The 16,196-nt window shown below is 47.3% G+C and overlaps 1 protein-coding gene across 4 annotated transcripts in view; it reads right to left on the bottom strand.

Moving 5' to 3' along the window:
- The window catches only part of HIP1 (huntingtin interacting protein 1), a 105,908-nt gene extending 90,191 nt beyond the window's left edge, over positions 1-15,717 (bottom strand). Inside the window, exon 1 of one of the 4 annotated variants that reach the window (XM_023735275.1) lies at positions 15,551-15,717. In XM_023735275.1, the coding sequence (XP_023591043.1) occupies positions 15,551-15,568 (18 nt within the window). In that variant the 5' untranslated portion in view covers positions 15,569-15,717. Of the gene's footprint in view, positions 1-9,181; positions 15,088-15,550 lie in introns of those variants that run through there. The other 3 variants (XM_023735273.1, XM_023735271.1, XM_023735272.1) reach the window with 3 other exon arrangements.
- Between the last annotated feature and the right edge of the window lie 479 nt (positions 15,718-16,196).

The following is a 16,196-nucleotide window of genomic DNA, read 5'->3' as shown; positions in this document are numbered from 1 at the left end:
CTATCGTCTAAGATATTGGTGGAGCCCTGGTGGTGCAGTGGTTTAGAGCTTGCTTGCTAACAAAAAGGTCAGCAGTTCAAATCTACCAGCTGCTCCTTGGAAACCCTTTGGGGGCAGTTCTACTCTGTCCTATAGGGTTGCTGTGAGTTGGAACCGACTCGACAGCACCTAACAACAACAGCAAGATATTGGCAGGGTGGATGATGTACTAAGAGGGCCTGTTCCAGAGCCCCAAACTCCAGTCCCTGTACAAATCATCCAGTCATGTAACAGTCTATAGCCAAATTCACAGCAGCTCCCTTCTGCAAAGACGGAATACTTGTCAAGCCGCATCAGTTCTGCAGAGTATCAAATGGTATGTGCAAAGGGCAAATGGTACATGGTTGTCTCTTTGGTCAGTGGTTTCCAAAGCTGGCTGTGCATGGACACCATCTGAGAACTTAACCCTGTCGCCCTAGTACATAGACGACACACACCCCTAGTTGGATTCAGTTGGTCTAGGAAGGGGCCGCTGCTCATTGCACCTTTAATTCTGGTCATGTTACAGAACAGTCTATATTGAAGTCAAAGAAAAAAAAACCTCAGCTAAAGGAAAAGGAGGAATGAAGAGGGAAAGAATGAGGGCGGGGCAAGGAGAGGGAATAATGGAGACAGTGGATAAATGGAAAATGAAGAGATCTCCTCAGCTCACATGAGCATATTTAAGTTAAATATGAATATTTTTTTGAAACTATGAGTTGACACTAAGAACAAATTAGGAAATTATTACTCATTTTACAAAGAATTTGGCAACATATTCCTTTAAATAACAATCTCCACTAGTACATTTAAATTAAGATTCAGTTTATAGAAGTGTGATTTATACAAAACCATATCTGTTATATAAAGCTCAGAAAAATAGCTCTCCTCCCATGTAGTCTGGGTAACTATAGAACTGGCCCAGTACAGATGGCTACCTATTTTCTTTCATAAGATATCCATCCAGGGACAGCCCTGCTCTCTGTCACCTATTTCTACATTTCAGCCTGATAAGGGTTAACTTGTGAGCCACCCAAATCTCTTCTGGTCTTCCCTAAACTCAAGGAATTTGGTTTCTTTTAATATTTGCTAATTCATTCAACCCATGTTTATTGAAGGCTTGCCATGTGCTACCCACTACTCTAGGTGCTAGGAATAGAGCAGTGAACCAAGGGACAAAAATCCCTGCCCTTATAGATCTTATATTCTGATAGGGAGAGACATTAAACCAATAAATAAAATAAATGGTATGTCACGTGGAAAAAAATAAGGCCAAGAATGGGGTAGGTGCATACTAGGCTGGTCTTATCATCTTACAAAGGGTCATCAGGTGATAGAGGGACACAGATCTGAAAGTGATCAGGAAGTGAGCCTTGCAGACCCCTGGGGGAAGATTTCCAGGTAGAAGGAACAGGATGTGCAAAGATCCTGGGCAGGAGTCCAACTGGCAGGTGCAAGAAGAGCAAGGGGATTAAGTTTGGCTGGACCAAAAGATTAGAGGTGGGAGGGACCAGATCACATGGGGTCTTGTGGGACACTTTAAGGACTGGCCTTTGTTCTGAGCAGTAGGGGAAGCCATTGGAAGGTTCTGAGCAAAAGAAGGATACAATCTGACTTTTTAAAAGGATTCCTCTGGCTGCTGCATCGAGAATACATTGCAGGGACAAGAGTGGAAGCAGGGACAATTAAGATGCTGTTGCACCAATTCAGGTCAGAGATGATGCTGAATCAGACTAGGATGGTAGCAATGGAGGTGCAAAGATGTACTCAGATTCAGAATATATTTTGAAGGTAGAGCTGACAGGAATTGCTGATGGATTGGATGTGGGACATGAGAAGAGAGGAGTCAAGGATGGTACCATGATTATTTGCCAGAGCAACTCGGACAGAGTTGCCATTAACAAGATGGAGAGAACTGTGGGAGACATAGGTTTAGGGGAGGAGAAGATGGGAATTTTTCTGGACATGTTAAATATGAGATGCCTATCAGATATACAAATGGAGATAGTGTAAGTAAGCAATGGGATATGCAAGTCTAGAATTCAGAAGAGGTCTGACCTAGATTGATAAATTTGGTATTCATCAGCATATAGCTGGGATTTAAGGTCTTAAGAATGGATGAGGTCACCAAAGAGTGAGTGTAGATGAGAAGTCTGTGGACAGACTTACGGCACCCCAATATCTAAGAAGGGAGATAGGAGGGAATCAGTAATGGAGACAAAAGAAACAGTGCATGAGGTGGGAGGAAAACCAGGAGAGTGTGGTATCCTGAACGCCATGTGAAGACATTTAATTCATTTGGGAGCGACTGTTTGTGTTGAAGGCTGTTGATGGGTGAAGTAGAATGAGAGCTACAAGCCGACCACTAGGTTGAACATCATGGTGGCCTCTACAAAAAATGGTTTGGTACAGTGGAAGGAATGAGAAAGCTTGATGGGGGATTCTTGAGAGAAAGGGCGTCACAGCTTCCTGCTATAAAGGGGAACAGAGAAATGGCAGCAGCTGGAAGGGGGCGAGGTCAAGATTTTCCTTTTTTAAATGGGAGAAATTATAACATGTTTGCATGGTGCTGGGAACAATGCAATTGAGAGCGACAAACTAGTAATGCCAAGGACAGAAGGGAGAATTGCTGGAATGTGTGCCTGAGAGGACAGGTCTTAGGCACCATAAGAGGGCTGGCCAGAGTATGCGCACAGATGGAGGTAGACATGCAAGTTTTCTTGGGATTGCGTCTCCTCTTATTATGGTGAAATAGGAAGCAGGGCCATGGGCTAAGAGTGAGGACAGGGAAGGAGAAGGCATGAAGTAGTTGTTCAGGAAGTGGCAGGCTGAAAGGACTAGGGGATGCACAGGACTGCCAGGCAGCAGTGCTCAAGCTCATCTGAATGTAACTTGAAGAAATTAATCCAGCCGTCCGCCTCCTCTTCTCCAGCCCAAATCTCACCATCCCTTTCACTTTTCCTCAGGACTTCTCCCTCTCATTGTCTTTCTAGCTTTAAAACTGTGTGGACTCCAATGGATTCAATACTCAAATACCTTTGGTCACTTTTGTGTCCCTCTTCTTCAATGAGACCTTTCAGGAAGAACAAAGATGGAATTGATTGGTGCTTGCTTTGGGAAGATAGGTACCAGGGACTTGGCAGTAGGGGTGTGTGGGTGTGTGCGTGAGTGTGTGCGTGCGTGCGTGCGCGCGCGCGTGTGTAAACATAAGGGCAAAACATCCAGATTCTATTCTCAGTTCTTCTCGCAACTTCTCTCTCTCTCTCCCTTTCCTAGTATCTGTACCTAAAACACGGAATAGTCTCTACCTCATTGTGGTTCAGGTTCTAATTCAATTAACTTCTGGCCTGTAATAGATTCCAGATTCATTCACATACATTATTTTATTTAACCCTTATAGCAACACTGGGATGATTATATCAATTGAATAGATGGGGAAACTGAGACTCAGAATAACTGACTTGCCCAGTTACTCATGATGCCAAGCTGGCTAGAAGACCCAGCTATTAAGCAGCACAGCCAGAATTTGAACCAAGATCTTCTCATTCCAGGTCCAGGTCCAGCAAGCCAGCTGTACCCTTCCAGACCTGGGAAGGATAATTCTGACTCATTTCTACTGACAAGAACACACAGGTCATTGTAAAGTTCTAGGCTTCAGGAACTGAAGTCCTTATTAACAATCAAAGCTTAGGCATCACAATAATATAGTTCATAAATTTATGTTCTATATCCTATTTAGTAAGAAGTGTCTGGAGTCTTAAAAGCTTGCCAGCAGCCATCTAAGATACAACTATTGGTCTCTATTCATCTGGAGCAAAACAGAAAGAAGGAAACCAAAACTCAGAGAAGAAACTACTAGACAAATAGTCTACACGAACCATGGCCTCATCTATCCTGAGACCAAAAAAACTAGATGGTGCCCAGCTACCACCACCAATCGTTCTGATCAGGGCCACAATAGATGAACCCTGATAGAATGGGAAAAAAATGTGGAACAGAACTTCAAATTCCTAAAAACAAACAAAAGAAAAAAGCAGACCTACTGGACTGTTTGAGACTGGAGGATTCCCAAGACTACTGCCCTGAAATACTCTTCAAACCTTGAATCAAAACTAACCCGAGGTCACCTTGTAGCTAAATAATAGATTGGCTCAGAAAATAATGAATATCACCTGTAAATACTGTGCTCCTTTAAAAAATCACATATATGAGACCAAATGGTCAACAATTACTTAAACACAAAGATGAGAATATAAGGGGGCAGGGAAACTAGATTAATGGAAATGGAACAAGCAGAACGGAAATAATGAGAATGTTCATGCATTGCGAAGAATGCAACCAAAGTCACTGAACAACTTGTGTAGAAATTGTTGAATGGGAACCTAAACTGCTATGCAAACCTTTACTGAAAAGACAATAAAACATTAAAAACAAAAAAAAAGCTTGGGCATCACTGTCCCCAGGTCAGAGCCAATGAAACAAGAGCAGGGTGAGCAGTGCAGGCTCTTGTTCAGGAAACAGTGGAATGCCCAAGCTGGCACGCGGGAACTCTGATGGCTCTTTCCTGCTTCAATCCTGGGGATTAAGCACATGCTGGAGAGGATTTGCTAAGCATTTTTCTAAAGTGGAGAGAGGGGTTGTTGTTAATTCCGGAGGTGGATTTCATCGTCAGTTGTTGGGCTCTGATGCGACTTCCTCAGAAAGCAAAACAACTAGCAATTCTCACTTCTGTTTCTCGAGGGGTGAAGAACCATTCCTTGAAGGGAGGGGGGAAGAGCCCGAGGTTCAGGAGAAGTGGAGGGGTGTGGAGGCTAGTCATCCAAAGGGCTCCCGGCAGGGAAAACCCCCATCGTGGCCTCCACGTCTGATATCCTGCTGGTCTCCTTAGCAGACTCCTCACTGCCAGTGCCTGGTGGCCGCACCATTGCCAGACAGCTCTTTCTAGAGCATGGCTCCAATCATGCCATCTCCCTTCTCAGAGATGTTCAGGGCTGACTATGGCACACCCTCAAGGACCTAGCCCTCAAGCCTTTGGGATCTGGCCCCTGCAGTCCTTTTCAGTCTTAGCATTTGTTTCTGTCCCCCAGGGACCTTTTTTTCAAACATATTCTGCATCATCTGACCTTCATGCCTTTGCTTCATGCAGCCCTATAACCTAGACTAACTACCCTGCCAACCATCTCTTGTCTAAGTCCTGCCATTAATTCAGTTAGTCTCAATTTTATTCACTCACTATATTTACCCATCAAATGTCCATTGAGCACTTATGTGTTAAGTATTGTGCTAAGTTAGGTTAGCAATGATTAAGACATAAGTCCTGGCTTCAAGGGATGTAGTCCATATGGGGAGAAAGACAGCTACACTGTGCACACAGTGTGTTAGAGAAAGGATGTTGGTGTGCACAGTGTGCAGAGGCCTGGGGATGGGCAACTAATGGCCATCTAGAGGAGGAACCATCTAACCAGATGAAAAGTTAACCTGGAAAAGGGGATTGCAAGGGCATTTGGGTAAAGAGGATAGCATAACCAAGGCAAAAAAGTGAACAATAGCCCGACAGAGGCACTGACAAGCTGTTCAGTGCTGTTGGAGTGTGAAAAGCAAAGAGGGGGCCACACCATGGAGAGCCCTGTTTATAGGGTTACACAGCAACGGAAACAGTACTCTGAACTTTTCCATGTACTCATCACCCAGCTCAAAATCATCAATAAACGGACTTCTTAAAAGTTAAAACCTTAAATGCTAAGTCTTTAAAGCATAAAGAAGTGAACGGATAAACACTCTCAGATGTACATACAAGGATGTCACCTCAACAGCTAAACACCTATTAATAGAGGATTGGTTACAGTGGAACAGTACATTACCTTTATTCATCTGGAAATACAGTAATAATTGCTAACACTTACTGAATGCTTGCTATGTGCCAGGCACGATCTAAGCACTCTACACATGCATTAACTCATCGGTCCTCACAACAACCTTATGTGGTGGGTCCTATGATTATTCCCATCTTATAAATGGGAAAACCTTGGCACAGGAAGCCTCAGAATCTTCCCAGATGAATACATGGTGGAGACAGTATTTGAACCACAGACGCCATGCTTTTGACCGCTTTTGGTATACTGTTTCTAGGTCTATGAAATGGTACAGGCTAAAATAAAAGTTTACAAAACTGTTTTATAGTCTGACCCCATTTTGTCTAAATATGAGTATATTTGTCTATGTGTATATGTTATATTTGGTTGAATCAAATGAAAATCTGGCTGTTTTTGACTTATAAAACCAGCACTTACATGTAGTTCAACCTAACACATGCATATAAATATATTATACATACACACACAAAGAAAAGTCTTTAAGGCTATATACCAAAATGTTAACAGTAGTTTGGATGGTGGGAGCATGCTTGATTCTTACTTTCTTTACACTTTTCCAATTTTTCTGAAAAACCGCAGAAGTTTAATGTTTTCCTGTGGACTGTCTTACTTCCTCACTACCGCTCCCAAGGACCACAGATATGTGATATTGAAATGCACCCAAGAAGCCTCAGCCTGACTACATTATAGCATCGAGGCTATGGACTCATGGTCATCTCCCCTTTGGAGCCGAGAAGCCAAAGTGTTGGGCAAAAAGCTGCCACAGAAAGAGCCAGAATTCCAAGTGAGAAATCCTGGCTTGAGGGCTAACTGCTTGCTAGCTGCGTGACTTAAACTTATCTGAGCCTTAGTTTCTTTACCTTGAATGTGAGAATCACGCTTTTCTGAGAATCAAAGAAAATGGTATGAATCAAATGCTCTGTCACCCACCTTCATTCTGGCTGATGTTACTTGTGTAGGGCTGACAGTGCTTCCTGTATTGTCGATGGTGCCAAATCCACACCCAGGACCTTTGCTAGAGAACGCTCACTCAACACTTGGCTCAATGGAGTTTTTTTGGAAATAAGAGGCAGTGTCTTCCCTCCAACTTCTATGAAGGCTGGGAGAAATTGATGAGCTTTCAGTGCTCGCTAGAAACTATGGCTGACTCCTGGTCTGCAGGAGGATGGCCAAGGGGAGCTAGGCTAGGGAATGTGCCCTGAAGCCTAGATTCAGACAAGTGTCAGCAATGAGCCAGGGACTGAGGCTGCGATCCAGATTGTCAGCCAAGAACAGACTATGAATAGGGGTGATGGGTCCACTGCCAGCCGAGGAAAATCAGCTCATCCCTCTTTAACAATTCTCATCCCAGCAGCCTGAGGACAACTGCAGCCACTCCCGTGCTCCCCACCTCCCTTTCCAGGATCACATATCACACAATTTACTCATTCACATTTATTGTTTACTGACTACTTCCCACTCTCTCACCACCCATCCCCCAACAGGAGGTAAGCGCCGTAGGGCAGGGATCTTTGTCTATTTTGTTCAATGAAGTATCCCAAGTGTACTTAGAACAGCACTAGGCAGATAAAGGGCACTCCCATAAATATTCTTCAAATGAATGAATAAATGGTCTGGCTGAAATGTCACCTTCCCCAGCCTCCTACACCAGGGGGCACGATTATTCCTACCTCTGAGTTTCCAAAGGACTTTGCTTAAATCGTTAATACTGCACTCACAACATAATATATTTTTATTCTCTGTGCCTGGCATTGGGCTTGAGTAGGTCCTCAGTGTTTGCTGATTCAATGGACAATCTTCACATACGTACAGGGCAAAAAGAACACTGTTGTTTTAACTTCCTTCGCCATAACCACTGGGGGACATCACTGTACAGTACCAAGGCCGGCGATACGGGTCTTAGATGTAGTGGGGCTAGAGAGGCTGTGAATTGGTAGATATCTTTCCAAAGAATTCAGCCTGAGAAAAATCCAGCAAGCAGCAGCTATTTTAGGTCCACGAAGATGAGTGCTGCAAAGAGAGGCCCACGAGTCAATAGAAAGTTAATGAGATGCTCATTTCAAAAAAACTATCCCTAACCCACGGTCTGTGGCTCCCATGTTTATCTTGGTACCAGCAACAGCCCTCTCCAGGCACTGGGACTAGGAGGTGTTAAAACTTTTGGACCAAACAGTACATCCAAGTCTGACACCAAGAGGAGACAGCTCGGTGACTGGTTCTACTGAAGACTTGCTCATTATTTCTAATGTGGGCCCTCACTCCCTGTGTCCACCCTCTTCCCATCTCTTGCTCTGCTCCTAACAAACCTACTCAAAATTCGTTCACCTGACTTGTTCGTTCCTGTCACCAGCGTGCATCCAGTGCCACTCTCTCAACTGGAACAACTTCTCCTTTCATCATTTAACCACTCATGCATTCACTCAGCACCTACTATGTATCATGTGTTTTCATCAATGAAATCACTGCTCCCCTTCTTCAAGCACAGCTTGAAGAAGCACACCACCTCTTCCAGGGAGCTCTGAGGTATAAAAAGAAGTGCACCCCATGTCTTTGCTAAATGTATGTCCCTAGAACTCTGTTAGTCCCATGGAGATAGGAACTGTTCCTACTCTTGCACAGGTAGTTCTTCAACAAACCACAGGTAGTTCTTAAACAAACCCGGGGGTTTCATGACCTGTGCTTTTGCACTTGTGGTTCTCTTTGGCTAGAACGCCCTTACTTTCCTTACCCCCAGGGACCCCTCCTCCTCCTCCAGCTTTCTCAGTGAAGCCTCTCCTCAGCTTGCCAGGAGGTTAATCCCACCCTCTTCCATGCTATTACATCCCTCATGTAGACTTCATGTGTTTTAATTACATGTACTGTGATTACCTGATAGCATGTCTGACTGCCCTACTAGACTGAGCTCACAGAGCAGAGTAATCATTCTAATGAAGACAGGCTCTACTCCTTCAACTAAAGCTTTAAGATTTTATTTATTGCCTAAATAAAAGAGCAAAAATATTAATAATTATAGCCACCACCCTCTTATGTGCCAAGTAAGGAGCCCTGGTGGTGCAATGTTTAAGTTCTTGGCTGGTAACCGAAAGGTTGGCAGTTCAAACCCACCAGCGGCTCTGTGGGAGAAAAGACCTAGCAATCTGCTCCATAAAGATTACAGCCTAGGAAACCCTATGGGGCAGTTCTATTGGGTCATATTGGGTCACCACGAGTCAGAATCAACTTGAAGTCACACAACAATAACAACAATGTGTCAAGTGGAGGCAGTGGTAGTTCAGTAAAAGAATTCTCACCTTCCATGTGGGAGACCGGGGTTCGATTCTTGACCAATGCACCTCGCACGTAGCCACCATCTGTCTGTCAGTGGGGAGTTGGTGGTGCTATGATGCTGAACAGGTTTCAGCAGAGATTCCAGACTAAGACAGGCTAGGAAGAAAGGCCTGGCAATCTACTTCCGAAAAATCAGCCAATAAAAACCTGATACATTACAATGGTCTGATCCGCAACTGTTGTATATGGGGTTGCCGTGAGTTAGGGGTCCACCTGACTGCATCTAAAACAACATGTGCCAACTGGAGTTCTGGGTGGTGCAAATGGTTAACGCACTCAGCTGCTAACTGAAGTGTTGGCGATGTGAGTCCACCCAGAGGCACCTTGGGAGAAAGGCCTGGTTATCTACTTCTGAACAAGCAGCCAATGAAAAACCTGTAGCGGACAGTTCTACTCTGAAATACATGGGGTCTCCATGAGTCTAGTACTTTGAACAAGCCATCTCGACACCCCTACAAGCGGCAGACACTATCCCATCTGGGAGATGAGTGAGCTGAAGCACAAGAGGTCAATGAAAGTGTCCACAGTCTTAAGGCCTGCAAATGGTGGCACCAGGACTTAGTCTCTGGTCTGACTCTAGCTAGCGCAGCCTCAGGTGGACACAGATGACAGGTCCCTAACCTTCCCTGCACAGGGGATGGCGCTGTGGAGTCCAGCTGGGTTCCCACTAACTCAGCCACTCACATTTACCAACATGCCTCTTGTCCTAGGCCTCTCTCGTCCACAGAAATCACCTCCAAATCAAGGACTAGAACTTCAGAGAATCTAAAGGAGACATGGGGATTTTTTTTCCCTTAAAATACCTACGGTTTAATTTATTTGGGGTCCCCTGGGGCAACTGAGTTTTGTCTGGCTGCAGCAATCCTCTGACTCAGGGGCAGCTGCCAGACCACGTGCCTGTCTGGCTTTGGGTGGGGACTGCAAGTAAGAAGACAAAGGTGGAGTGGAAACAGCCCCTGGCCACACTCTGCAAGAAAACTACCCAGCTGTAAGGAAAGAGGAGGGAGAAAGAGAGGGTACGTAAGCAATACAGCACTGTGGGCTGGGCTGTCATGAAACCCATGCTGCATCTGAACTTGGCCCAACTGGCAGTGTGACTCGGAGGGCTCCTGGGCCAGGTCCTCACAAGTGAAGCAGGGACCCGAATTCCTGCCTCCAAGGCTGTTGTGAGGAAGAATCCAGGTGAGTGTTGTCAGCTACAAATTCTCTATTACTGTGCCACTGCACTTACTGCACTCAAGGGAATCTTCTCATCTCTCTCTCCACTTTGTAAACCTTTCAACAGATGAGGACTGGCCATACTCGGCTCTGGATCCCTAACATCTTAACTTCCACACCAAGGGGCCTGCATATAAAGTGGGTATTCAAGGAACTGAACTGAGCTTCATCTTAACAGGGTAAAATCTTAGCTATCAGTGACAATCAAAGATAGCAGATTTACGGTAAATCAAAAGTTCTTTTCCTGAGCATTTTAAAAAGAGGCATTTAACAAATTGCCTTTCCCACTAGCATCTGGCTGAGGCCAATACAATCTATGATCCCTGACCTTACTCCAGGGCTGGTGGGGAAGGTGCCTGATCCATGATGGTCTGCTGAGTTTCAGAAAATGAGGGTGATGCAGTCCAGGATACGTGGACTCTTAAATGAGCCACCTCTGCAGACAGGGCCACACTCTCCTTTATCAGCCACCTAGAGCTCAGTCATGGAACCCACGGGTCTCTGAGGACCGTTCCCAAAGCCTGAGTGCTGAGCCAGTCTCTGGGTTGGCAGGGCCTCAGAGACCAATCCTCCTCCAGCGGTCCATGATTCTACATAGGATTGCTCTGCAGTGGGGAAGTCCTACCAGCCAAAATTTACCCCGTCTTGAAAATGATTCTGATCTTTTGGAGCCACGTGGAGTACATAAACTATCTCTTTGTCCTGATAGGCCCTCAGTGAGTTGAAGACAATGATCAGCTTCAAGATGAATTACTCATTTTAAGGTGACATCCTCTCATGCTCTTCTGAGCATTTGAGTCTTTTTTGACTCTGACCATAGTAGAAAATACATTTTGTATGGCTACTTAGTACTTACTGTATGCATGTGCATTTGCAACCTAAACCAGTCTCGTGAACTAACACTGACCTTCTTACATGGGATACACTGGGATATTTTCTAATCCGCCTCACTTTTTCAAATGCTAGCTGTGACCCACTGAACTGATTTCGTGATCCAGAGCTGAAATCACTGCTGATTTGACGGAGCTGGTCCTCCATCTCCTATTGTCCAGCTTCAGTTGATCATGTGGCTGAGAACCTCCATGGGAGGACGTCCTCCTCTCCACACTGCTATGTGGATGTGTGCTGAGCAGTCCTTGATGTCACTGTGCACAGGGGATCTCCCCGGCATTTCCTATCACGCCCTTCTTCCAGCCCACCAAATATACACACACAGCAGCAGGGACAGCATAGCGTCCTGGATTGTTTTCTACTCCACCACCAACATCATTTACTCAGAACGCCTGAAACAACTTTCCCCTCTCCCATCTTCCTGTTGTGTAAATTGGAGGCTCCAAGGGGTCAGGTGTCTTATACCTGAAAGGGTGGCAGCCCAGATTCATGAAGAAACCCTGAGTCTTAAAAACAGATGCAGGTGATTTACAAGGAGCAAATTCTACATATAGACTGATACTTCATCTCCGTCCCTAGATATTCTTCCCTAGGGGAGCCAGAAGCCAAAGGCCACCATTCCCAGCTAGTCTTTTTAGATCGGCTAGCGTCTGTTCTAGAATTTGGTCACGAAATCTTTTTCCTTATCCTTTATTTATTTTGGAGCCCAGTTGGTGCAATGGTTAAAAGCTTGGCTGCTAACTTACAGGTTGTCAGTTCAAATCCACCAGCCATTCCTTGGAAACCCTATGGGGGCAGTTCTACTCTGTCCCATAGGGTCACTATGAGTCAGAATCGACTCGATGGCAATGGGTTAATTTGTCACAATAGCATATATTTTAGTTGTCAGGAGAACTGGGTACAAGATCTGGTTCTGCCACTTGCCTAGGGTTCTGGGCTTAACTTCTGACTCCATTTTCTTATCTGTAAAATGTAGCTAATTATTTCTGCCCTGCCTTCCTCACAGGATTGTTGGGAGAATAGGTATGAAGATACTTTGTAAGCTATAAAGCACTATATAAATATGTTGCTATTATATACTATACATTCTTTTGTAAGAACTGATAGTGTTGACTCTGCTCCCAAAACTATGTTGTTGAGGGCTGTCAAGTCAATTTCAACTCATAGCTGCCCCATGTGACAAAGTAGAACTGCCCGATAGGATTTTCTTGACTGTAATCTTTACAGAAGCAGATTGTCAGGTCTCTTCTCCCGCAATTATAGCACTGTGCATTCTGTGACGGCATCGACTCCATCATCAGCCCCTCAAAGCCACCTGCACTTTACTGTGTATGGTGGGTTAAACCAGCTCCCCCTTGGGCAGAGATATCTGGTGTCATAAAAAAGTCATTGGTTAGAGCAGTTGGTGAATCCATTGTTCCGTCATTTTTACCCTCATTCAGAAACATAAGTAGACCTGGGAGAATTGGTCCCAAGAGCAGCCAACTAAAATACAGCCTATGCCCAGCTCTTCCAGGCAATCAAGAAAATAAAGGGTGTGGGGGGAATGTGAGTCACCTTAGGGCCAGATGGGACTTTGGAGAGAGTCATTATCATAATAGGCCCCATGTATGGAGGGCTTACTATGCCAGGCCTCCAAGGCAGGTGTTCTTACTCTCATTTTACAGATGAGGCTAACAGGTTGCCAAAAAACATACAGGTGAGGTGGGTAAACCATACTTTTTTTCTCATTCAGCGATAAGCAAGAGAAGCCCCTAAGGCTGAAGCTGGGCTCTATCATGCATGTGGTTGAAATGCTGGGTTTGGGGTCAAAGTCCCCCAGAGTGTGGACTTTAAGCCAGTGCTGGGGATTTAATGGTCAGAACAGGAATAGGAAGCAGGCACCAAGTCCCTGGGGTGGGTAAGGTTCTTGCTCCACAGGCCATGGTCTGTGCTCTTAACAAACAGCTGAAGACAACTGTTTCAGGGCTCCTCAATGACTAATGAGAATCTAACATCACCTTTGTTTGGATCCCAAGCTCAAAGAGGAAAGAGGTAATAAATGTGCCTCTCCTGTGCTCCAGATTCTCCAGAGGTTACCCAGTGCCTACAGGTTGGCATTCAAGGCCCTCCTGGTCTGGTCCCAACCAATGATCCTAACATTTCTTGACGTCAAACCGTTGTCCCAGCCAAATGCTCTCAGCCTCACCCAATGGGCTTTGTCCATTCCTCTGCCTGCAACTCTCCCAGCAGGCAATGCCCCTCACTGCTCTGGGCTGAGTCAACTCCACCCAGCCCTCAGGAGCAAATCAGGTCCCAGTCTTCCATCTGAAACTCTGCAGCCCAGTCCACTCACAGACCCCCACAGACCTTGGAGCTGTGGCCCTCCAATTGGGGATTGCAATGGTACCTAACTGTTGAGTTGGCCTGTATCTCCCTGGACCCCTTACCTAGATGCTAAGGTCCCTGAGGAGCTGGGAGGCCAAAAGTTGTTTCTTTGTGTCCTTCACACAGCACTTGCTATAGAAATGATAAAGATTAAATAAATGCTGTTGAATTAACGAGGGGATGTATAGAGGGAGGTGGTACTGTCAGAAGTGACCTAGATCTCTGAAGGCAGGTCCCTGAACGCTGTAAGCTGGCCCTTGCAGGTCAGGCTTCAGAAGGAACCAGAACTCAGGGGCTAGAAAGAAGCTCAGGGGTGATCTGGTTCAGCCGGCCATCACTCTAGAGCCTCAAGTCTTTCCTCCCCCAACCATAGCCCAAATTGGTCTTGCTCAGACACCTCCAGGAATGGGCCCAGCTGCTGCTCAGTTTTCCACATTCACACCCCAGAGCAGCATAGAAGATTTTTTTTGAGGGGTTCTTTTAATAGTCACCTAAAAAGAGCAAGCTTTCATGGTACAAAGGCCAAATAGGGAATGGTGGTCCAGCCCCCTGGCATTTCCACGGTGGACAGGCTATAGGCTCCTCACGGTCACCCATATGGAGATGGGAGCCAATGCAGGCCCCTCGCCCTAGCCCACAACCCTGGGACAGTGCTCAGTCAGTTTGAGATTGGTCTCTTGCCACGGGAAGAAAGGACCTTCACCTAACATCTGCCCCATCCCACTTCCCTACCCAAGACAGAATGGCAAAGGACCTTCTCCAAGGAGACAACTGCCTCAAAGGGGTGCCCTCAGAGGAAAACCAGCCCAATTCTGTTCAGAATAAACTGAAATTTCAGTGCCTTCTATTCCCTAACGTATAGGCAGACCCAGACCCTCCCAACACACACACACAGGCACACCCAGATCCAGTTCCTTTTTCTCTAAGGCCCTGGGGATCATGCGCAGATCATGTTGGGACCCCTCTCCAACCTGACACACAGGGTTGCAACGCTGGGGGAGGGGGATGGTCTAGAGCCCAGGTCAGGGTGGTAGTGATCTCAAGGGCACCCTTAAGTCTCACTTCAGACTGGGAGCCAATCGGGACCCCTGGGGAAACCTGAAGTTCCCCAGGCCTCCAAGTGCTCCCTGAGGCCCCCTCCCTTCAGTCCCCCAAATCACATCCTGCCACCTGCTGAGGGCTGTTCCTTGGTCTCAGTCAATGAACAATAACTGATTCAGCTCCTGTGTTCCTGGGGCTGTCATGGGGGAGGACACAGACCTCTCCAGGGAAGCCCACCTCTAAAGGAGATGGGGAGTCAGATGCTAAAGAGGCAAAAGTTTTTCTGCTCCCCAAGCCAACTGAAGCTGGGGTTTACAAGTGATAAATCCGGAGCACCCTCTACCTAACCCAAGGATTCCATTCCTGCCCCCCCCTCACTTTCTAGGGCGGTTAAATTCCTCACTGTCAGCCCACGGTCGCCTACCTGTGTCCTCTCCCCCACCCCCAACGCCCGCCACGGGCTCAGCCCTACCGATCTTCCCACAAGTCTCCAGTAGGTGTGCGGGCAGGGGGCTGCGGAGGTACCCTCCTCGCAGCCCTGCCCCCCCCACCAGGCTGGCTTCTCATCTGGGGAGGCGAGCTCAACAACCCTTTCCCTGGAGTCCAAACGGCAGCGCGGCGGGAAACAGGGAGAGCCCCCGTCCCGGTCCGGCTGCCGCCACCGGAACCCTGGCCCGGCTCCATCCTCCGGCACGCCTGGAGTTGGGGCCAACAGGCAGGATCAACAATCCAGAAACTTTCAATGGAACAAGCCGACCAGGAGGGAGCGGGATGGGGGTGGAGATTCCAGGGCAGAGCCACTGCTCTTCACTTACCATCTTGCTCACATCCATGACCGAGGTTGCAGGGCACCCCCTCCCCCACCTCCTTGAAATCCCGCTTCCCTAAATGCTACTCCCGGTTAATTCCGCCCCGATGGTGCCATGCTGCGGGGAGGGAGGCCAGCAGGGCCCCGCGGACTGGGGAGAGCGGCGGCGGCGGCGGCAGGACCGAGGCTGCATCAGAGAAAGGCAGGGAGGGGGAAGAGACGGGGAGGGGAGCGGGGTGGGAGCCCCAGCGCGGAGCCGCAGCGCGCACCGAGGGCGGGAGAGGCGCGGTGCGCCCCAGCCCCACCAGGCGAGGAAATCCCGAAACCAGCTACCGGCGCCCAGGGCCCCCGCGGCGGTCGAAGGGGCGCCGGAGAGCGAGGGAAAAACTAACGTATGGATTCCCGGGCAGAAGTTACGGCCCCCGAGCTCAAGCCTATAGTGTGATTTGAATAACAAAAGGTCGCTTCTCCAGGAACCAGGGCGGAGCTCGCCGAGTAAGGATCGAGAGGCCGCTGAACCCGCCAGGAAGTGTGTGCGCGCAGCGGTGGCGGTGGGACCAGGGGCTCAGGAAGTGCGCGGGGGAGGCCATCTGAAAAGGAGGGAGAGATGGGGGCGCAGCAAGCTGACATTCCAGTGGGGGCAGGGGGTCGCC

This window comes from Trichechus manatus, unplaced genomic scaffold, assembly GCF_000243295.1.
Source record: "Trichechus manatus latirostris isolate Lorelei unplaced genomic scaffold, TriManLat1.0 scaffold00077, whole genome shotgun sequence".
In the NCBI taxonomy this organism is placed as follows: Eukaryota; Metazoa; Chordata; class Mammalia; order Sirenia; family Trichechidae; genus Trichechus; species Trichechus manatus.
The sequence above is the reverse complement of the archived record's forward strand: the minus strand, read 5'-3'. Positions and strand labels throughout refer to the sequence as shown.